Source organism: Dioscorea cayenensis, chromosome 10 (assembly GCF_009730915.1).
Source record: "Dioscorea cayenensis subsp. rotundata cultivar TDr96_F1 chromosome 10, TDr96_F1_v2_PseudoChromosome.rev07_lg8_w22 25.fasta, whole genome shotgun sequence".
NCBI lineage: Eukaryota > Viridiplantae > Streptophyta > Magnoliopsida > Dioscoreales > Dioscoreaceae > Dioscorea > Dioscorea cayenensis.
The window spans coordinates 4,535,529-4,559,697 of NC_052480.1; the positions used below are offsets into that span (position 1 = coordinate 4,535,529).

Consider the following 24,169-nt stretch of genomic DNA (forward strand, 5'->3'; position numbering starts at 1 on the left):
TCATTATATATATATATATATTATAATATTTTATTTTGGGTGAACAAATGGGAATACAATTACACGAAAAAGAAAATGATATTTGAATTTTATTAAAATAAAATTCCAATTTATACCCTTATAAATTATTCCTATATAGAATAATGTTATAAATCACAAATAAAACTATTCGTGATATATAACATTAATTTTTTATATTTATATATAACTTGTTAAATATATAATATCAATATACAGTTTGGTAAAAATTTATGATTATTGTACTATTTTATTAATCAATTGGTTCAAATAAATAAAAAAATTTAAATCACTTAAGTAAATGAATTCGAGCTTAGATCCTTATATATTTATAAAAATATGTTTTTATAGAATTCTCAAGACTACAACTAGAACTAATTTAAAGTCATTGATTTTTAAAAATAATAGTGGATCAAAGATCAACTAAAAAAAAATTCTTGGACTATCTCATTGAACTACTTCATAAATAAAAAAATAATAATAATAATAATTTCATTTGAATGTTTTGAAATATTTATTCGCATATGTTTACTAAACGTATAAAACTAATATATGTTATTATAACATAAAAAATAAGTTTATAAAAAATTAAATATATATATAAGATACAAAAAGATATTTTTGGTAAAGTAGAAAATTTGTACTATTAACTCGAGAATCTTCATTTGTATGGGTCTCTACAAGGGGTATATATGTAAAATGATATTATTAATGTAGTGAAATTTGAGGATAAATATATTATTGAATTTTTTTTAAAAAAAATAAGATAACATTTAATAAATATGAGAAATTTTTCACAATAAATAGTTTAGAAAAGTAGCGCAAAAAACGCGGTTCCTCGAAAAAACGGAATCCATGGCGGAAAAAGAACTCCACTTGGTCCGAATTCATTACTTCATGGTCACAGGAATTGACTGAAAGACCACCACATCATGTGGCCCAGTTTTGCTTCAATGGTGGGTATAATTGGAATTTCAACATTCATGTTTTCTATTTTCTATTTTTATTATAAAAATTAAAGTCTACTTTCTCACACGATGCAGTATATGAGACAAATAATGAATATTAAAATACAAAATACTATTATTTTTTAACCAAAAAATTGGTGGACAAATTATTTGAGAGGAAATGGTTTTAAAATATGCTTTTCATGTATTTTGCTTATCATTATAATTATTTTGACCATAATATTTTTTTTTTTTTTGAAAAAAATAATAAATTAAAAATTTATAATATGAAATATGATTTATTAAAAAAAATCATTAAAATTGTGTGCTTTTCTCACTCACCCACCCACTTTTGCAATTGGAAGTCTTAATCAGTAAGTCTTTAGGTATAAGTGGGAGACAAACAGAAAATTAGGGTTGAAGTCTTGATCAACTTAAATTAGGGTTTCATATGAATGTTCAAATTATAAAAGACACACACAAGTAACATAAATGCTTTACAATTTCTTCATTGAAACTCTCAAAGCATGTCACATTTCATTACTTTTGGGATTCTGAAACTTTCAAGCCATGTCAAGCTCCTTTCAATGGGAATTTTTAATTTTTTTTAAAAGTAAATTATGTATATTTATAAATATTAAAAATAAAGAGAACATCGATTGATTTTTGACGATCAAGATCATAAATGAAGTTCATTCTTTAAGTATTTGTAGTTCATGAATAAAAATTTAAAAACTTAATTAATACTGTAAAGAAAATTAACTAAATTTTTTAAGGTTCTAAATATAAAATGCAAGTAATATAAAAAGGCTTATGACGTCAAGGCCACATAGTTCATGTTGTTAGCGACACTAACCCTAACTATTTTAGGGAAAAAGATTTTAATAACTCAAAGTGAGGGCACGTGAGGCATTAACTCCGTATATGTTCCTTAACTAATTAAAGGGATTGTCCCCTTTGTCAAAAAATTTAAAAATTAAAAAGATTATCTAACCTTAGGGTTAGTTAGATAACTCTAGGACTAGTTAGATAATTTTGGGCATTACCATATGGTACCACTCTTCTTGTTTCGAGGGGGACATTCTATTACTATGATTTGTTTATTTTAATTTTTAAATATTATTTTTTTATATGTAGTAGATTGTGTTATTTTTCTATATCTCTAGTAAATGGTTATATCTCTCTTGTATTCGTGTTTTTGTGCCTTTTGTGTAATTTTTACTATTATTTTAATATATATGATTTATTATTTTAAAAAAATTACATAAAATATCAATTGATCAAGAGCAAAATAAGGGCTAGCTAAATTAAAACATAATTATATAATATGATAATTCAATAAAATGTATAAAATAAAATCTTAATATATTTCACAATAAAGTTTAAAAAATATAAGAAATCATTGTGTTTGTATTTAGTGCTGCTTAACTTCAACCTAAGCTATTTTTCCAAATTAAAACTATTAAATTTTATTATTTATTTTGTTTTAATGTAACTATATCACATGTTTAACTACATAATTTATAACGTTAGATAGAAAAGAGAGAACAAACACTTTGCTTTAATTTAATAGTCAAAATACAATTTTATTTCATTAATTTAAAAAAATATCAATAGTTTTAACTTTATTTTTAAAGGTAACCAAAACCGACGATTATGTTAAACACTTGCATTAAAATAATATAATTAATAATGTGCATGATTTTATATTTTTATAGTAGAAAAACACGTAATAGGAAAATTCCAGCAACTTTGACTTGATCTAGTCAAGTCAACTAATACGGCTTGAACCAATTAAAAAAAAAAAATTAAGATCATAAAAAAATATCTTGTGATCAATATATTAAGTTGGTCCTATTTGCAAGGTGGCAAAGAAAAGGTACTATTGGCCAAATCTTGTTTGACAGGACATACATAGAAAAAATCAGATCAAGGTACTGCCAAAATATGTTTCTTATGGCTTGGCCGGTTTCATTAAATATTGGGAGTTTTTTTTAAAAAAATTTTATCTACATTAATAATGTATATAATAATAATAATACATATATAAATATTTCTTAAATCATGTCATTTTGTGCTCAATTCACCCTCTTATTTATTTTTTGCATCAAATGCAATATTTCTTGTGGATTGAAAAAAGTGGAAATTATCAAAATAACCCCCTAAATTTCTAATATTTCCAAAAACACCCCATTAATTTCGAATCACTAAAAACCCCTTCGCTTTTAAATACTGATGAATTTGAAACCCCGAAAGCGTTTAATGGAGTTAGTTTCAAATTTTTGACTAAATTATCACTTCGTGGGAAGTTGTGGCAAGTGAGATGTGGTTTGACCATAGCGCTTTTGATCGCGATAATTTTTCTCTTTAAGAGGAATCTGTTTTTTTTTTTTCTTGGTTAATCCCCAGAGAACACCATTATTGGTGCTGGTTTCTTTTTTCTCTCTTCATCTCTTCATCTCTTCAGCTTTTCCTTTTTCAAAGTTGTCGTTGCCTGGGCATCTTCTGTAGGATTGGACCACTACCTCGAAGGAGAATTCCCACTTAACTCTATGGCATTTCATTAGTTTGCACTCCAAGGTATTGAGACGAGGTGGATGCCGTTGAAGATGTTGTCGCGTTTTCCTTTTGTTTGATATTCGTGGGTTTCTTTTTAGTTTGATTTCTAAAGTATTCTATTAGAAAGAAATTTTTTTCGGTTTCATGGTGTGATTATTGGATGATCTTGTAGTTTGTAGGAGATTTTTCGGCAAGAGTTTTGTTAGTTTTTCATTTTCGTTTGTGTACATAATCAAAAGCGATAATATTGTGTTGAAGGAGATTTTTCGATTGTTTTGAAATTTCATTGTGATGTCCGACTCGATCCACGTTTTGTCTAGGGCGAGCGGGTTTAATTTTGAATGTAAATATTGTTATTTCTTTTTAACTATCGATTGTTCTATTTAAGTTTCGAAAGTTTATGTTTAAATATCAATGTTTTACGTTTAACTTCTGACGCTTTCTATTTAAATTTCATCATTTCTTTTTAAATTTGTATTTATTTACGAAAACGATTTTCATAAATAACGAGCAAAATGTACTGATAATATCACGATAGTTTTGTGTCGAAACATATGTAACGAATATGAGTTATCATTTATGCTAGTTAGCGATAGTTTTTTCTGCAAGATCTAGGGATTGTGTCCGCGCTCGTGGTAGTGAAGTGAGTTTTTAAATGGTTAGCGCCTCAAAAGCGTTGTCCGAGCATGTAATGACAAAAACTTCAAAAATGATCTAGCAGTAAGAAAGGCCTACTAAATCGTCGAGGGTGGCCTTGAGGGGTGGAGACGAGATCGCATGTAGAATCCGAATACCTACTAAAAATCATTTATGTTTTAAAGCTGAGCTCGGATATATTTAAGCAGACATAACATTTTAAGCAGAGACTTGATAAATTTAGCGAAACATTGATGCTTAAACAAAAAGCGTATAATTTTAAGCGAAACAAGGACATGACAATAATAGTTGAGAAAAAAACATAAGTTTTAAGCGGAAGCGGGATAATTAATCAATAATTAACTTGTACAACTATGTTTATGTTTAAATTTCATCATTTCTTTTTAAATTTGTATTTATTCTGACAAACGATTTTTCATAAATAACGAAGCAAAATGTCTGATAATATCGCGATAGTTTGTGGCAAACATATGTAACGAATATGAGTTATCATTTATGCTTAGTTGGCGATAGTTTTTCGCGAGATCTACGATTGTGTCAGCTGCTCGTGGTAGTGAAGTGAGGTTTTTAAATGGTTAGCGCTCTGAAAGCGTTATCAGAGCATACTGATGACAAAACTTGAAATGATCTAACGAGTAAGGAAGGCCTACTAAATCGTCAGGGGTGGCCTTGAGGGTGGGACGGATCACGCTCGTGAGAATCCGAATACTACTAAAATCATTTATGTTTTAAGCGAACTGGATATATTTAAATGAGAGCATAACATTTTAAAGCAGAGACTTGATAAATTTAAAGCGGAAACATTTATGCTTAAACAAAAAGCGTATAATTTTAAGCAGAAAGCAAGGGACATGACAATAATAGTTGAGAAAAAAACATAAGTTTTAAGCGGAAGCGGGATAATTAATTAATAATTAACTTGTACAACTATGTTTATGTTTAAATATCATTGTTTCATTTTAAATTTAAAGTACATGTTTATGAAAAGCGATTTTTCATAAATAACGAGCAAAATGTACTGATAATATCGCGATAGTTTGTGGCGAACATATGTAACTGAATATGAGTTATCGTTTATGCTTAGTTGGCGATAGTTTTTTGCGAGATCTAGGATTGTGTCCTGCTCGTGAGTAGTGAAGTGAGTTTTTTTAAAATGGTTAGCGCCTACAAAACGTTGTCCGACATGTAATGACAAAACTTCAAAATGATCTAACGAGTAAGAAAGGCCTACTAAATCGTCAGGGTGGCCTTGAGGTGGGGACGAGATCGCTCGTAGAATCCGAATACCTACTAAAATCATTTATGTTTAAGCTGAGCGGATATATTTAAAGCAGACGTAACATTTTTAACGAGACTTGATAAATTTAAAGCGGAAACATTGATGCTTAAACAAAAAGCGTATAATTTTAAGCGAAACAAGGACATGACAATAATAGTTGAGAAAAAACATAAGTTTTTAGCGAGGCGGGATAATTAATCAATAATTAACTTGCTAACTATGTTTATGTTTAAATATCATTGTTTCATTTTAAATTTGCGTTTGTTTACTGAAAACGATTTTTCAGTAAATAACGAGCAAAATGTCTAATAATATCGCGATAGTTTGTGGCAAACATATGTAATCGAATATGAGTTATCATTTATGCTTAGTTGGCGATAGTTTTTAGAGATCTGAGGATTGTGTCCGCACTCGTGGTAGTGAAGTGAGTTTTTTAAATGGTTAGCGCCTACAAAACGTTGTTCGATTTGCAATGACAAAACATCAAAATGATCTAACGAGTAAGGAAGGCCTACTAAATCGTCAGGGTGGCCTTGAGGGTCGACGGATACGCTCGTAGAATCCAAATATCTACTAAAATCATTTCTGTTTAAACTTAAACTGGATATATTTAAAAGCGAAACTTGATAATTTTAAAGCGGAAACATTTATGTTTAAACAAAAAGCGTATAATTTTAAAGCGGAAGCAGGGACGGGGACAAGGATAAAAAGTCTTCCAAAGTTTGTTTCGAGAAAATAAAAAGAAATGTAAAAAAATGTTAGAACATGATGTGATTGAATGTTTTTTCTCACCATTTTTAAGAGCGATGATGGAATTTACGACATGGGACCCGGTCCAAGTGACTTACAAGGGGTAAAAGGAAGTAAAATGATAAAGGAAGGGTTGTCAGGTGGTATTCATAACTTGCAGGGGTTGTTTGAAAAATTTCAAACAGTGTAGGGGGTAAATAGTAATTTTCCCTTGAAAAAATAATAATAAATTGTGGCTTTCACAATAAGAGAGCAGCCGTAAAACATTTGCTTGTCTACTTAAAAAATATCAACAAATATATTATGCATTTTTTATTTTATTAAGTAAAGATTTAATTTTTAAATTTATTAAAATTAAATAAAAAATCTCTTCAATTTTTTTTTTTTTTGAATAATAGACGACAAATGCCCTTTTTATATGAATATAAACAGTATCAAACAGTACTATAACCCGGATGTACAATATGTGTACAGTATGATAATAGTATAAGAATCCCGGGTGAACAGTATATGAACAGTATGGTGAACAGTACTATCGGGGGAGGGATTTAAACCCATGACCTCCCCCTTATACTTTGGTGTCATACCATTGGGCTATCCAATGGTTGACTTCAACTTTTTTAACACCAACTTCTAATTCGCCTTTAGTTAATTTTTTTAAAACAAAATATAGATAAATTACAACGCATATATGCCTTTACACTAGATGAGTTAAAATTTAATCTCATTTCTTTAATAGAACATAAACATCCTATGTAAAAGATCTTGTGTCAATAGATAAAGAAACTGATTGACAATTATCCAAAATTAAACAAAAATAATGAATTAACATAAAATATCTTAACCAATATATTTAACCAGCTTTGAAATTAAATTCACATCAATCACTGTACCACATAAAACTAGTGATTCATGTGAATTAATTTGTTTGATTTTGTCCTAATGAATACTTAAACTCTTAGGTTTAGTGTATCTAAAACTTGAAGTTGTCAACTTAGGTTTTGGTACAAGTTTCTAGTTCATAATCATGCAAGAGAGAAGCTTTAGATAACTAGGATGGTACAAAGAACAATATCCAAATATAAATGTAAATTTATTACAATCAAATAAATAATTATTGAGAATGAAAAAACAATGCCACCAACACCATATTGAGAACAAATTAATGAACTAGATTAATAATACAGTTAAAAATTGATTTAGGTAACTAAGGGTTTGTTTGGTATTGTTTTTTTTAATTCATATTTTGGAAACAAAACTAAATTAACATATTTGAGACTTTGTTTTTGTTTTAAAAAATTTTGGCAACAATTTTTATGTTTTTTTTTTAAAAAACAACATTTTTATGTTTTCAACTTTTTTGAAAACGTTTTCAAAACTTTTCCTCTTACCCTGAAACCTTCCTCTTCTACTCCTCCCTCCCCTCTGTGAGTCTTCTTTTAATTTTTAATTTAAAAAATATCTTACAAAAAAATATAAATATTTTTAAAATATTTATAAAAATTATTATTTGGACTTGATATTTTATAAATTAGTTTATTAGTATATTGTTTAAGCTATTAACTTTTTACTTGATCTAAAAAAAAAAGAAAAAAAAAATAACTGCCTCTATATTGGCCTTCTCTCCCTTAAAAAAAAATTAGATGGAACCAATTTGTGTATATATATAAATTTATATATTAAATTTTTAAAGGCAAACTCTAAAATATTTTGTAGTTTCAAATGGTATAAATTTTATGAGACATTTTTTACCCTGGCAATACCATATGTTATTAATTGTATTTAATAATACAATCAAGTAAATTAATATAAAAATAAAGTTTTATAAAAAAAATTTAAAAAAGGAGATAAAAAAAATTCATAATAATTTTATTCTAACCAAACGTGTTTTTGTTTTCAATTTTTTAAAATACATAACAGTTAGTATATCCAAATATATTTTTGTTTTCAAAAAATGAAAAATAAAACAAAAACAAAACAAAAAATGAAAAACAAAAAAACAAAAAAACGGGAAAAAATTGATGCCAAACAACCCAAATAATACATTTTAAAAACATATTCAGTCTATACTTTTTAGATACACTGTCAGTCAATTTAAATTATTCATTACTAGAATTTAAGATCGGGTCATAATTTGGATCTGATATAAGTCTACATAAATCAGTCTTTTATAAATCATCAATGATTATATACAAAAGAAAGACCCCATCTATATTTGAATACTGATTTATAAAATAATGATGTGTCTAAGTGAATGAAATCATATCTAATATCTCATCATGACAAGGCAAACAACCACAAAAACAATTACAATGCTCCATAGGTTTTTATAATAAAAAAATGGATTCATTAGAATTGAATATATCCTTGATTCACTAGGGGCGAAAATGAATGAAATACTTGCCCCAAACTACCATAACATGGCACTTTCAAAGTTTGCATACATGGTGTGTTTTCTATAGAATCATAAACCACACAAATAAGATCTTACTAAGTTTAAATTGACAAATCTTTCTCAAACTCATAGTAGATAACTATACTTGAACTATATCGTATTTTAATTTAAATTAAACTTTAGATAAATTGATAATTATGAGCTAGTGTTTACTATCAACTCCAACAAGATTTTTTTATAGAAACTAGGCATTTTCCCGTCTTCGCATCGGAGTTTTAAAAATTTTATTACAAGTTTTGAAGCAATATCATATATAAAATTAATATAATTAAACAACTCCTATGATGGAAACTATTTTATACCTTAGATTTCAAAAGTTTTTTGGATATTTATTGTATAAATAATTAGGTGTAATTAATGTTTTTTCAATTATTAATATTATAAATAATATAAAATAAAAAAACTTAGATGTTATTAAAAAAATTAAAATTGTTCGTTGAAACGCTCTCGGAGTTGATTATACATCTACTTTAATAATATGTATAAATAATATAATACCCAAATTACTCCATCTACTTTTCTCTCTTCCCTTTTTGGTCCATCTACTCAGAAATATCTCCTAACTAGCTCCTCTACTCTTAAAAATTCAGGGACTAGGCATTTTCAAACATAGAGGGATAAAATGAGTCTATTTTTTAAAAGTAAATGGGATTAATTTGGGACCAATCTGAGTAGAAGAACCAAAAAAGAAGAGAGAAAAGTAAATGAACCAATTTGAGTATTATACCTATAGAAATCTGTCAATATCTCAATAATAATGATTACAAATACAATCATTTCTTTCTTGTCTAGCATCTAATAATCATCAACTTGCGTCCTTGTGGGTAATGCTAAACCTAACCCAAAGCCAAAAAAAAAAACAAAAAAAACAAAATTGATTCCATGGAGTCAGTAATCCGATTAAACATAGCAGAAAATGCCTCACAGAATATGCTCGTAAGCTTGGAAATGTGCAAAAAGATTTGATCTCACTTTTCTGAATGTCCAAATAGAAGAATATTTCAAAACCATGCTCTCATAAATGGAGTAGGTATCACCACATTAATCAATGGGCTAAGCAGGATACAGGAATATTCTCTTATAGAAACAGATAAAATATTGGATCTACAGTGATGTCCAGGCCACACATGAATTGATAATCAAGGTTATGTCTGATACAATGAAGTAGATTTGGGCCATCTGCCTACTTCTATTAAAAAATTCCTTTTTTGTCAATCACCAGACCAACAAATCAGCGAATAATAGTTATTCATCACCACATAGCACACATTGTGACCTACAAAGATAGTTAAGGGTAGAGCAATCATAATTGATAATCAATCTCAAAAGTCTAAACCATAGGATGCTCTAATAATGGATGAACAGAAGCATTGGTGCCTAATTTGTTAAAGAAATGGAAACCGTGGGCTTGACCACCCTATTAAACAAGCACTCTTGGGAATGGTTTTCTATTCACAATCAAGCAATAGTTCTACAATAGAATTGCAGATAGTAATATGAATATGCTGATGAAATGCCCCATGTGTGTAGTTTCAAGCAGCAAATGCACATAGACGTTAATAAAATGCTTTGCCAGATAAGTGTTTTGAAAGCTTTGCCAACTTGTAGTGATGTGGAGATTGCATCACAATCTATCAGCTAGCTGTGGAAATTGTTGCAGTAACCAAGTGACTCCTCTGATTAAAACCTGCATACAAAAGAGAGTTCCAGCAAACCATGTAGCTCAAAAATATATGCAGAACAAATTAGAAAATAAAGAATTTGGTATGTTTTGACTATTGTCCCTAAAGCATCTGGACGGAGAAAAAAGGTTGCTCTTACTTTCACATTTTAAATATCTAAAAGATAATATCTCAATAACTGAAGTCCATACAAGGATAGACATCCATGGGCCAATTTTGGAACACAGATTATCAGCCTAATAAGGAGATAATATCCTCAATCAGAAAATGTGATAATCTAGGACGGGAACTTGCCAACTTCCAGGAGATGTCTAAATTTCAACCAAAAAGAAGAAAAAAAGAAGAAGAAATAACTAAATATACACTAAATTCTTGATTAAGCAGAAAATAACAAAAGCAGATGCTATGTGCATACCAATGCCATCTCCCCCGGCTTAGTAGCAGGTTCTACACAGTCTCGCCCATAGCTGTATTGAGAAGTGAAAGTCAGCCAATAGAATAACTAAAATTAATGAAAAACTGTAAATTATGAGGACAATGGTCCAGCATTTCCTCTGTGATGATTAGATGATAGATCATTAGAATACTAGACTGTCAGAGGTAAGCACATGCTTGGAAAGTGTATCAGTTGCCAGACAAATGCCAAACCAACTACCAAACATGATAACCAAAGTTCTCAATTGTTCAAATGCATCAACACATACCACAACAAATTTCAGTATGCTTAGCAATGACCAAAGGCTGACCTAAAGTAAAGAAACTAATTAAATGAAGGAACAAAATAGTATGTTGGCAGCCAACGGTAAATCTTTAAGATAAAGATAAACCAGCAACTATACTCTTCAATGGTGAAAACAAGAACAAATGTGAATGAGTCATCAATTTGACAGAGTAGCTAGACTAATGAATTCTAAGGAAAATGTTACCAAGCATGGCTTCATGAATCAAAACTGAAAATTGTTGACCTAAGCAATGCCAAGGTCAATAAAAATTCTGTATCAAACTCATAGAATTAGAAAAACCTGACACACAAAGATGGAAATACATAATGCTATGCCATTATGTTGATTAGGGAAGTAAATTTCTATTGAAAGTTGAGCTTACACTATCTGTCTCCGGCCATCCAACACATCCAAACGATAGAAACTGCAACCCTTGCTAAATGGAAAAAGTTTACCCTGCCACTCTGTTAGCAACAATGTTATTAGTCTTACGTCAACAATTGGGACAAGCATCAATTGAACGGAAAAACTGCAAAGAAAGTTAAAAGTTATAGAAGATAATTGCTAGGGATACCCAAATGCCATGCAACTCCAACAGCTGATGAATCTTCATTAGATATGTCATCAATAACAAACTGAAGGTCTTCGCTAATACCTTCTGTGAACTTCTTGAAAAACTCAAGAATAGCCTGCATAACAATTGGTTTTAGAAAAACATAAATTTATACTAAAAAGATTCCAAAATTCCATGGAAACTTGGCTGTTATAAGAACCTCTCATTATCATACAAAATTCTTAAATGCAAAATCCTGTATGACAAAGAGAAAGCTAAACCAAGATGGTTTAGACAAGAAGTTTGATGCTACCTAGAAATTAAACAACCAAAATTGCAACACTAGGGCTACAATTATACTTTATGGTCTCACTTGCAAATCTCATACATTTTCAAAAAAACACAATTTTCTCCTTTATTTCTTTTTCACCATCCAAATGTTCCATGGAATCCTCAATCAAATCAAGTAACATCTAAAGAACAAGTTTCAGATTAAACACTAAATTCTACTCTGATCTGGAGCAAAAATCGAAACTTTATAACAAGAAAACACACAGAATTTCAGTATGACCTTGCGACCAACAAATGGCCTAGAGAAGACCAGATCCTCATAAACACAATCCTCTCCGATCAAAAGCTCCACTGACTCAAGATCCCGGCGATTAATCCCATTGTAGAAATCCCTAACAACATCGGAACCACTAGAAATCCGCGAAGGAGCAGCTTCCGATACCTGAGATTTCGCTACCACAGGGCTTCCCAAAACCTCAGTTCGCCGTCTTAGGGCTCCGCAGCGATTAGAATCTCTGAACAAGAACGTCCTCGAAATCAAGGAGGCACCTTCTCTGCGAACCCTTGCGAGTGTTTTCCCGGGATTTTGGCTTCCAGGAATTTGGAAGTGGGACGGGAACTGGAGGGAACTCGAGTTCCACATTCTCTGCACGTCTCTCAGGTGAAATTTATCCGAATATTTGATAATAAATTAGAAATGGAGATTTTTATTCCTCCGGAGGAACTTAACTAAATGGTTACGTGCACGTGGCTATAATTTATTACTACAAGCATTTTGCACTGACGAGTTATATATTGCCACGACGTTCTGGTATCTTTATCCGCGGAGGAAGATACTCTGGATTAGGCACCCGCCTAGCCCACGTGAATATTGACAGTTAGATTTAGATCCAACGGGCAGAGCTGGCGCAGGGTCTTCGGTGGATTCCAAATATCTGCTTTTTGCAAATACCTCCCTATAATCTTCTATATTTTAAAAACAAATTTTATTTTCTACTATAAAGTTCTGAACCTTACCTATGTGAAAATAAAAGATTAAATGTTTGATCATTACTTAAAAAATTTGTTAATATTAATGAACTATTGTAATTAAATAAATATATATATATATATATTTGAAAAGGTAGATAAACCACTTCAATTAATAAAAATAAAGATAACAATACAACCACTAGATGTGATTACAAAAGAGCGGGGAACAAAAAACAAAAAGAAAGACAAGCGATATCCTCAAAGCCACCGGCAAGATATCCCTAGCACGTGCTCGGATCCAGTGCCTCCTCAATAGCCGATGTCGCCAGCAACTCCTCAGCTCGAGGTCCCAGAAACTCCAGACTACGGCCGATGCTGGTCATGGAGTCTTCCAACTTCATATGAGATCTATCTAAGGCTTCCAAAATGTCATCCCGCGTGACTTTCTTCTTGGTTGTCTTAGGCGGCTCAAGATAAATCCTGCATCCTCGATGAATCGTGAAAAAGGAAATTTTGGTCTTTCACTTCTTTTGGAACCATGTGGTTGCTCACAGTCAATTTCCTTCGATCCCTCACATAAATCCTGAAAAAAACCCTAAGGTTTCGCTCAAATTCGGAAATTGAAACATCTGATTCCGAAATGATATTCGGCAAAGCAATACCCACGGAATGAATTTCAGAACCCCCCAAATCCTTAGAAGCATGTGCCACACTATCAATTCCTAATGATGAATCAGCATTTATGAAATTCCATTTGAAACCAACAGGTGGTGTCATCCCAGGTGCCGCCAGGTTTTCAATCAAATTGCACATTGGAAAGTTTGACTCCAACTCATGCAACTATTCAATTGGGTAAGTCTCCATGTTCTGAAGCGCATCTCCAGATTGATGTGGCCCACCACCTGCTTGCGGCCCATCATCCATGTCACAAATAATTGGTGGAAATCTTGGCCCATCTCCCATGCCAGAATCTGACCCAATCATACCCAAAGAATTATCCAATGAGTTATACAAGCTCTCCAAACAAAGGTCCAAACTCTGACCTATACGCTGGCCCACATTAAATTGCACTTCACACAATAGTAATGAGTCTACACAAAACCCAATTGTCTCAAAGCCCAAATGAGAGCCCCACCCCATATCAGCATCTAACGAATCATATGCCAAAATCATCTCCTCTTCACGTGCCTCTATAATCGAATGGGAATTTAACACTATTTGACAATTGTCAACATTCCACTGAATCACCACCTTAGGAAACCCGACTTCATACACTACGAGGTTACCACGTGTTGCTCCCCTGGGGAGTTGATCGTTCAAACGCCTGACGTGCCAATGGTCGACACGTCTGAGCCTCGGGGCCCAACCCTCTTGACTTATCACATCTCAATACGAAAGACCGAGTCATCTCCTCACCTTCGGTTCCACTTCGAAAACCGGAGAGTCCAGCGGTCCATATCCCGGAAGGCCTCGAGTACGACTGAGGCTCCACCTCGCCGGCGAGGGAGCAAGGCTCAACCACTGTCATCACAGGACTTCTCTCTCTCTATCATCACCTCCCGCATGGGCCTCCCGCCCATCAGTTGGGTCGTCAAGACCTCGGGAGCAGCGCTCACCGGACCGGTCAACTGTGCTTGTATCCTTGTTCTCCACTCCAAACCCCTACAATTCCCAGCATCACTTCGCGCATCATCAAGATGGGTTCGGAGCGCTTCTCGTAAGCTTGTGCAACCGTCTAACCCTCTAGCCGTCTCTCTAGAGCGAGGCATCAGCAGTCCACCACCGCCGTGGAAGCGAAGCTCAACCACCAACGGTAGTGCACCCAATGAGGTACCTTGGTCACCTTGGGAGCAGGGCTCAATCACCATCTGAAGCTCAAGGTATGCGAATCCTATTCCGTCATGGGAGCGAGGCTCAACCATGGCCAGTATCTCACCCGAGGACCAACTTTTGCCTCCATTGACGTCTGCTTCCTGATGAAGACATGTCCTCTTCTCCACTCGATCTCTGTCATCTTTCCTCGCTTGAGAGTTTCGCTGGCTACGATCCAGAAAGTGATAGCCTAGCTCCACTGTCCCCAACATTTGGTGCTTTCTTCTCCTTCCTCGAAACTTCATGTGTGACATGCCGAGTCGCTGGAAGGGGAGGGTTCGACGTAAAACATTGAGGAATACCTGCACCCATCGGTGATTTCCCCGTGTCCCCATGCATCGAGTCGAAGAACGCCAAAAGCACACCCTCATCTTCCTCCTCGTCAACAAAGGGCCAAAGATACTCCCCCTCATCCTCATAATGAGAAAGGGAGTAACACACTGGTATAAAGACCGGTCGCCCATCTGGAGCGAATGGGAGACAAAGCAGATTTTTAAATAATTTTTTAATTTAAACTAGATTAAACTTTTTTTTATACATTTTTCTCCATTCCCATCTTCTAAATTTTTTATAATTATTTTTTATTAAAAACGACAAATATTGTTAGTTTAAGAACAGATTTGAAAATGCTTCAATTGATAGTTTAAAAATCTTTTGAAATAAATTCATCTATTATGGATCTATTCGTTTACTTCCAATCCTTCATTTCAAATATGAAACATTACAAGGACCCATTCACAAAATAAATAAATAAATAAATAAAAGAATATATATATATATTTAAATAACCTTTACACCCTCCACCTCTCCCGGCAAAACAATGGAAGCAAGAACTCTGCTATCAACCAGACTATCCCCCAATCCCCACCCTCCATTTCCGTCCAAACCGAACCAAAGCCCAATCTCCACCGTCCATAATCAAAATCCCCAAACTACCCCCCAAATTCTCCGAAACCACACTCCTGCCCCTCCACTCCAAGAACCCTCACATCGTCCTCCACGACCTCCAGCGCTTGGCCCGTCTCGGCAAGCTCCATGAATGCCTCACCGTCCTCGACTACCTCGAGTTCCGTGGCATCCCCGTCAATGCCACCACCTTCTCCGCCCTCCTCTCCGCCTGCGCCCGCTCTCGCTCCCTCTCCGCCGGCCGTCAAATCCATGTCCACATCCGCATCAATGGCCTCGCCTCTAACGAGTTCCTCCTCACCAAACTCGTCGAGATGTACGCTGCTTGTGGCTCTCCGGAGGATGCCCGCAAGGTGTTCGATGATATGCCGACGAAGAGCGTTTACCCCTGGAATGCTCTCCTTCATGGCAATGTCGTCAGTGGCCGTCGCTGGAGTTTGGAGACGTTGAATGTCTTCTCGGAGATGCGGGAGTTGGGAGTGGATGCTAATGAGTATAGTTATGCTTGCTTGATTAAGAGCTTTGCTGGATCTCCGGCGCTCTTGCAAGGGATGAAGGTTCATGCGTTGTTGATCAAGAATGGGTATGTTGGTGATTCATTGCTGCTTCAAACTAGTTTGATTGATATGTATTTTAAATGTGGGAAAGTTAGGATGGCCATGAAGGTGTTTGATGAAATTCCTGAGAGGGATATTGTGTTGTTTGGGGCTGTGATTGCAGGCTTTGCTCATAATTCTTTGAAAAGAGAGGCTTTGGAGTATTTGAGGTGGATGGGGAGTGAGGGAATAGAGCCAAATTCGGTGATTGTGACAATGATATTGCCGGTGATTGGAGAGTTGGCGGATCGAAAATTGGGTCGGGAGGTTCACGGATATGTGTTGAAGAGGTTTAGGAATTACCATAAGTTGGTTTTTGTTCATTCAGGATTGATCGACATGTATTGCAAGTGTGGTGACATGGTATCTGGGAGGCATGTCTTTTATAGGTCGAGGGAAAGGAATGTAGTTTCATGGACTGCTCTGATGTCAGGATATGCATCAAACGGTCGGTTTGAGCAAGCTTTGAGATCATTGGTTTGGATGCAGCAAGAAAGGGTGACACCGGATGTTGTTTCAATAGCTACAGCCCTACCGGTTTGTGCGCAATTGAAAGCATTGAAGCAAGGGAAGGAAATCCATGCATATGCCTTGAAGCATCGGTTTCTCCCAAACATATCACTATCCACTTCTTTGATGACCTTGTATGCGGAGTGTGGAAAGTTAGATTACTCTAGTAGAGTGTTTGGTGCGGTGGAGAAGAAGAGTATTATAGCATGGACAGCACTAATTGATTCAAACCTAAAGAATCAGCGGCCTTGTGATGCTTTGGATGTTTTCAGAACAATGAATTTGGCTAATTGTAGGCCAGATGCCGTTATCATTGCTAGGATTTTGAGTGCAGCTGGGATGTCTAGGGACGATAAAGATAGGGAAAGAGATTCATGGGCAGGTGCTGAAGCTGAAACTTGAACCTATACCTTTTGTTATAGCGGAAGTGGTGCACATGTATGGAAAGTGCAGGGGACATGAAGAATGCTCGAATTATTTTCGACCGAGTTCAATCCATAGGATCACTAACAGTGACTGCTATTATAGAAGCCTATGGCTATAACTTTCAATATAGAAAAGCATTGGCTCTGTTTGATCACATGTTATCAAAAGGCTTCATTCCAAACCATTACACATTTAACGCGGTCTTGAGGTTCTGTGAGAAAGAGGGATTGCATGACAAGGCGCTCGAACTCTTCGATTCCATGGTGTGGAAGTATAATCTCAAAGCATCTGAAGAGAACTATGACTGCATTATCAGCCTTCTCAATCATGCGGGTAGAATTGATGATGCTCAGAGGTTTGTTCATCTGAAATCAACATTGGTTCAAACATGAGTGATTCGTTTGCTTTGTTATAGAGTAGATTGGTGATGCCCAACAATGATTCATTGAGTCTGTTCTCTCTTCCATTGGGCCTTAGAGAGCTATTTTTTTTAATTATATGTATATATATTCTGAATTTTCATGAAACAAAATGAGATTCTTGAAGTGCTACTAATCTTCTTGGCTTTTATTTTTGGATTGTTGAGTTGTTTGTTCTCAAACATACTTTTTCTAAAGAGATGAAGGAAAAGGAAGCAAATCATGTAGCATGGCATGCTTCATTGAATCATTTAGCATATTCTTGTAACCTTTTTTCAAATATATGTAATTGAGACCAAAACAATATGTTTTTAGAGTCCTTTAATAATTATTGCTGTCTCATTTTTCCACATATATTTCAATGATTTCATACACTGAAGATCCAATTATTTTGTAAGAGAATCTTTAAAAAAAAAAGTTTGTTATGATGATAATAATAATTATTTTTATTTTTGAGTAAAAATCATTTGTGATAATTTTTTAACTATTTACCAAAATTATCTCATTAGTTCTCTCTCTCTCTCTCTCAAAATTTCAGGAGAAAATTCAGAATTTTTTTTTCTTTTCCTTCTTTCAATGCCCTCCTTCAATCTTCCACGGGAGTAAATCTTCCTCTCTTTTCATTTTATTTATTTATTTATTTAGATTTCTTTCAAAAATGTTATATAGATCTACTACCATTGCATTTCATTATTGAGCAGCAAAAGCGAGACCTATCCAGAGAAACCACTGATTTCCAATTCCCTTCAATCAATGTTCTTCTTGTTGTTCTTCTGGATGAGATCGCCTGGTCTGGGAACTGGTTCTTCGGAATGAAGGTGAGAAATGACTGAAAGTTCTCATCTTTGTTTCTTTCCTATTATGTTTCCCATGATTTTTTATTGGTGAAAGCTCTGTTATTTGTATGAGAAAAAAATATATATATCTTTTGGAATTGATGTGCTTTTTTGTTTTTATCACCTTCATTATTTATTCACTCTTGTGTTTTTCCCCTTTTTGGTTTGATGTGATTGCTGTGAATTGCACCAAAAGAAAAAAATGGTTTTGATCTGTAATTTCGAATTGGGGAATGCTAGTCATAATTTTGAATTGAGATGGATAGTTTGGTTGCACATTTCTTCTGCTTTTGTTATTCTCATTCTTAAATGGTGCTTGTTTGTAAGTTGTTTGTGAGAATTTATTGAAGTGACTGAATCTTCAATCTTCGGCAAAGATGGATATAGGGCATTATTTGGTTTAAATTAGATGTTATGTTTTTCTGAGGAATTTTGGTTTGTTATATAGTAACTGTGACCTGATTCACTGGATGAAATTAAGTTTACTGACTGAAGGATCAATCAATCTCTGCTTTTTAATGAGAAAATTTATTAGAATGGTTTTTAGGTTTCAAAATCTTTATAACTATTCTGATTTAACATTTACAGACACTTTATATTCTCTGAAAAATCATTCAAATTTTTCTGCCGTTTGGAGATATTCTCAAACTAGCTGAATCATTTGTTTTCTGCTTCCTTTCCATTTTTTTTTATCTTTTTAATTTTCGTCCAGTGCTTTCCAACTGCATCTTCTTGTTGGTTTGCAAATGAATTCCCACATTTTTTTATTTTTTTGCATTGAATTAGTTAATGTATTATATCTTGGATTACTTAATGTAAAAAATAAAAATTACTCTAGTGAGCAAACTTTTTATATTTTATCATAGTGTCTATTTCCAGGATTTAAAGATGCAATAAATCCAAGTGCCTGTTTGGTATGAAATGGCAACCGATGTTGATCGAGCATGTTATGAATGGTCACATGATGAGTTAGCTCACAGGGATGATTCTCAGGTAATTCAAACACCTTCAATTAGACCTTGCTTTATAGACATACTTATATACATCCGCTTGTGAATTTATATATGTGTGTATTCGCATATATAGTTTAGTATTCATTTAACTTTGGCATGTTGTGGTGATATGTGTGCACCAGTAACTAGCTTCATGTCATGAGTTGAAGACGAGAGAGATTTGTTCCTCACAAAAATTCTTATAAATGAGGCAATGCTTCTTGTTATATGCATTTTTAGGTTTTTACATGTCTTGTCAGTATTACGGAATCTTGTATAGATGCAATTTGCAATGTTCTTTGCCCAGGACCTTTTTTTTATTATTCTATTTCAAAATGTTATTCTGTGATTTCAGGAAGATTCATTTTCTGAAATGCTTGACAATGAGTCCATGTCTTTCGGAAGCTATTCAGTTGACTCATTGTCATGGGAAAAAAGGTCTGTGTTCACTTACAATAAATGTCAGGAAGAACTAGAGAAGGTCAAAAGCCCGGGATTAGTTGCACAAAAGAAAGCATATTTTGAAGAGTATTACAAAAGGATCCGAGCTATGAAAACTTTGGAGGAGAACCAGCAAACTGAGCTCACTATGGACTATGGTGGTGATAGTAGTATTTCCAGCCAAACTTGGGAAGAAGAAGAAACAGTGGCCCTGCTTGATCATTTTGTAAATGAATCTGCAAATTTTGATTATCATCTTGCAAAAGAGAGCAAAATCGACTCCAGCTTGGAGAAGGTTCCTCAAACAGGACACTTAGACTCTATGTTACCATCTCATGATTTATCGACAAGGCACATGGAAGAATTTGGAAATGGAGTGAAGTATAGTAATTCTATTCAGATGCGGCATCTTGATGCTGAATCTATAGTGCATGAAGTGACTGTGCAACATGATATCATTGACCTTCAAGACGAGGGGATATCAAGGAAGGATGAAAATTCAATTTTTGATGTTGAACCTGAGGAAGCTGCTGATGGGACTTTTATACCAAATACCGCTCTGGGAATAGGAGATTTACAATGTAGACCAGTCACCGACATTGTACAAAACAAGAATAAGCCAGCTATGAAAACGCACGCTGACCAGCTTGCTCTCTCTAGGGTTAAGGTAAGAAGATCTGTATGTGTATATTGACTTTAACATTCTTTCATATGACTCTTTTTTTTGGCTCAACTCTAACTGTACAACATTTTATCAGATGACTAAACCTTTGCAAATGAAAATGTGACATTCTCTTATAAGATTTGAACCCTTGACATATTTTGAAGACTATGTTCTTTTCAATTCACAAATTTGGAATCCTGTTATGAAGAATTTTTGGAAGTATTTCAAAGTCACTTATTGTAAATGAACTCTTAAATTGAATTGCATGAGTGTTGTTTCTTTTTGAAGTTTTCGAGTGCTTTGGTTTTTGAATTCACCTAGTGTTGCCGCTTATGAAGTTTGTCAATATTCGTCACAAATGTCTTTCTACTTTGGAGCAGAACTAAGAGTTAAGGTCATTAGCCTCTATTAATAATGTTTGCAACTTAAAAATGCTTTTTACTGTTTAAAAATGCAAGCAAACACCTTTCATGTTTTCAGATTTAATGTGATGAAGATTTTGTCTTTTTGCCAGGACTTCGTTGCTTCAGCTAGAAATGGCTTGAAATTGGAAGGCAATGCTAAGTCAGACAAGGTGAAGTCATTGCAAGGATTAAAGCACACAGTTCAGAAGATAACTGGGAAAGCTGAGCTGAATTGTTTAAGAAAGGCTACTTCTAATACAGTATCAAGCAACAATAAATCAACTTCAGCTGCTTCACACAAGCCATTCACAGAAGCACGCTCTAATGTTACCATTCCCCGTCCTTTTTCTCTTGCCACAGAAAGGCGTGCTGCAGCTCACTCTGGCAGTAAAGAAGTTGTAAAGATATCAGATACTAAAATCCCACACAGATTATCACCAAACCATTCAAAAGGTGTCTTGAACATGCAGGTTAGCTTTGAATTTATAATCCATGGCTGCTTTCTCGATCCATGACCTGATTTTCTTGTTGTCTATCTTATGTTCTTGTTCTAGTTAGCCTCATCCTTTTAATGTTTCCCACAAGCCAAAGTTCTGAGTTTGAATCCAATATTTCTTAGAGTCATTCATTTAACCCTTCTTGAATTTCATGCATGTTAATGTGGTGATTTTGCCATTTTCAGGAAAGTATTCATTGTTTCTATTGAACCACAATCTTCAATAATGGTTTTTTTCTCTTGGTCATCTGTTTCTCCTTCTTGTTGTTCTTCTATGCTTAAGATGTATAATGTTATAGATAAGCCAGAGTTTTATATGTAATTAGTACTTACATTGTTCTGAAACCCTGTTTCTAGAATTTTCTACTTGTGTTGTGTCTGCTGATGTAGACATAGATCAATTACTAACTCACTTCTTTCATGCCTTTGGCATAGTATTTCTGTTTTCATATCCAGATAATGTTATCTTGTTGACACTTTTTATTGGTATGTACAGGATTCACCCAATAAAACATCTACAACCAATACTATAAAAAGCAAAGAAGAAGAAAATAGAAGGTTTGTTGTATTGAATACTGATAATCTTAAAATCACTGCGGCAAGAAAAGCTATTCATTCCAGAACTATATGCTGTATCTCTGACTAACCTGTTTTAAACATTTAGAAGCCAAGATAAAGTTATGCTTAGAACTATAGCATTCAACTGTCAGAGTTCTGATAGCACAGTTGCGCTTGGGCTCAGACCATCAAAGGCAAGGTAGGGAAACTTGCCACTGCTCTTATTTTTTAAGCTGTATCTCTAAATTCTCACTGATTCTTCTTTAAGTTTTTACTGACTCCACTTACGAAAATTTGAGAATGAATTTACCAAGACTATCTTTTATTATTGATGTTATTTGATGCAAATGTACTCACTGGTTGGTCTTCCTCTTTTATATTTAACATGAGATTGAAAAGCTTGCTTTTCTAATGCCTAGGTCTGTAAACCTTCCGGCTTGTGACAAATCAAACTCAAGTTGTAGGATCAACAACAGGTTGGCAACTTCAATTGCTGTGAACAAACACAAAGAGGTATAAAGCCTTTAGTAGTGGTTTATCTTCAATATCTATTTTCCACAAGTGCATTTGCTTTTCAGATTACTAACATATGAATTATTCATAGTTGCATTATCAAATAATTTTGTTCTAGGTGGTCAAAACTTAAAAAGGTGATGATGATGATAACTTGGTGATTGGGTATTTTAATTGTTATAAGTATCTCTTGGTAATAGCAATTTGGAAATGAAAGAATATCTGTTTAACCAGCATCTTACCTTTAGAGAAAAGTTTTAATTGCTAATATGAACTGAACGGAGCTAGTTAGCTATTTGTTTAAATTGTAAGGTGGAGGTTGTTTCTTCTGAATGTTTTTCTTTGAAAGTAGCACATGAAAATGTCGGTTGTAAAGGATTGGGTGGGAAACTTTTCTCATGATCATTCATCTTTTTGATCGGTATGCCAGCAGTTATGACTTGCTATATCTCTCAGTGATTCAATCATCTTAATGACTTGCTTGATGTTCAACATTTGATATTTTGCAATGACAAGATAACTTTGTTCGGTTTGAGTTAGAAGAACATTGTTTGACACCGAATTGTTAAACAGCCTCTTAATATGTCTAAGGCCTTTGTTGCACCATTATTGATCAATGGAGCTTGTTAACTGCAAAAACTGAGAAATTCAGACCAGTGTTTTTGCTCGAAAATTTTTATTCTTTTCTTTTTGGCGTAATAATTGGGAACAAACCTCATAGAATGAAATCTTCAGATTAAAGAGGACTCCAAACCAAGGAATTCTCATTTACTTGACCCAAAACTCACTGCTCCTCCAAAGCAGAACTTCAATAGTAGTCAGTAAAAAGGTACACTTTTCCGTGTTTATCGGCTTCTAAAATTTTTGTAAAATAAATTCATTATTAGTTGGAATGTTTTACAGGTAAGCCCGTCTTCGATCAACAACACCAAACTTACATCGAAAAGGCCACACATCGGTTACATTTCACTTGATGGAAGGAAACCAAGGTATAAACAGTCCGATATATATTAGACCACTATTCCATCACAATCACATTATCTCAAGAAAAATGTTGTTGTTGCACAGGCAAGAAATGCCAAGGTGGCGATAAATTCAAATATCACATTAAAACAGTCGATGAATCCTCTGATCAAGCCTGCGAGAAGTAAACTTATCGACGATTTGCAAAAATTGTAATAGGGAGATGTTAGGTCATACTGTAATCAAAAAAACTTGATTTATGCTGTCAGACTATAACAAGAATATAGAATTCAATAATTGTTATACTGTCAGTAAATTGTCTGCAGATTTAAATGGTTATAGGTTAAATATGGATTGTGTTTGAGGTTATGAGAGCTTATTCATCCATTTTTACTTCTGAATATGGAGATAGACAGAAGGTTTATATGGTTTTAGGCAATGTGAGAAATAGTAATTAAATGTAAATTGAAAAAAAAAAAACCAAATGAGCATTATATATGTAAATATATATATATTTTAACAAATGTGGACAGCCCATAAACCTCCAACAATTGAAGTGGGAGGGAAATTTGTTTGGGGGTTATGTAACTAAATTTTTCATTTGAGATGATGTAAATTTTTTTTTTTAACAAGCGCAATTAGAAAGGATAAATATGGAGGTATATCATGTGGTTTAACATCCTTTTAG

At 33.7% G+C, this 24,169-nt stretch overlaps 3 protein-coding genes across 5 annotated transcripts; 2 read left to right on the forward strand and 1 right to left on the reverse strand.

Moving 5' to 3' along the window:
• Positions 1-10,019: 10,019 nt before the first annotated feature.
• Positions 10,020-12,575, reverse strand: LOC120270057. Its single transcript, XM_039277056.1, has 5 exons — positions 12,194-12,575; positions 11,644-11,758; positions 11,452-11,533; positions 10,763-10,814; positions 10,020-10,352 (listed from the first exon to the last, which is right to left on the reverse strand). The coding sequence occupies exons 1-5, from the start codon at positions 12,554-12,556 to the stop codon at positions 10,290-10,292; spliced, it is 675 nt and encodes a 224-aa protein (XP_039132990.1). The 5' UTR covers positions 12,557-12,575; the 3' UTR covers positions 10,020-10,289.
• Positions 12,576-15,551: 2,976 nt separating this feature from the next.
• On the forward strand, positions 15,552-17,820 carry LOC120270212 (pentatricopeptide repeat-containing protein At1g71460, chloroplastic-like; the record flags this gene model as incomplete). Its single annotated transcript, XM_039277242.1, is given in 3 exon segments — positions 15,552-17,105; positions 17,107-17,220; positions 17,222-17,820. Coding segments are annotated over 3 exon segments (2,034 nt in total), but the record flags the coding sequence as incomplete, so codon positions are not given.
• LOC120270870 (protein WVD2-like 7) lies at positions 17,463-23,846 on the forward strand. Of its 3 annotated transcripts, none has more exons than XM_039277945.1 (11): positions 17,463-17,550; positions 18,316-18,432; positions 19,317-19,443; positions 19,798-20,550; positions 21,062-21,421; positions 21,944-22,005; positions 22,112-22,204; positions 22,425-22,518; positions 23,254-23,347; positions 23,422-23,507; positions 23,587-23,846. In XM_039277945.1, the coding sequence occupies exons 3-9, from the start codon at positions 19,372-19,374 to the stop codon at positions 23,341-23,343; spliced, it is 1,524 nt and encodes a 507-aa protein (XP_039133879.1). In that variant the 5' UTR covers positions 17,463-17,550; positions 18,316-18,432; positions 19,317-19,371; the 3' UTR covers positions 23,344-23,347; positions 23,422-23,507; positions 23,587-23,846. The 3 variants fall into 3 exon arrangements, with proteins under 3 accessions (XP_039133879.1, XP_039133877.1, XP_039133878.1); XM_039277943.1 differs by having other exon boundaries at positions 19,330-19,443; XM_039277944.1 differs by lacking the exon at positions 17,463-17,550 and adding an exon at positions 18,154-18,216 and having other exon boundaries at positions 19,330-19,443.
• Positions 23,847-24,169: the final 323 nt, after the last annotated feature.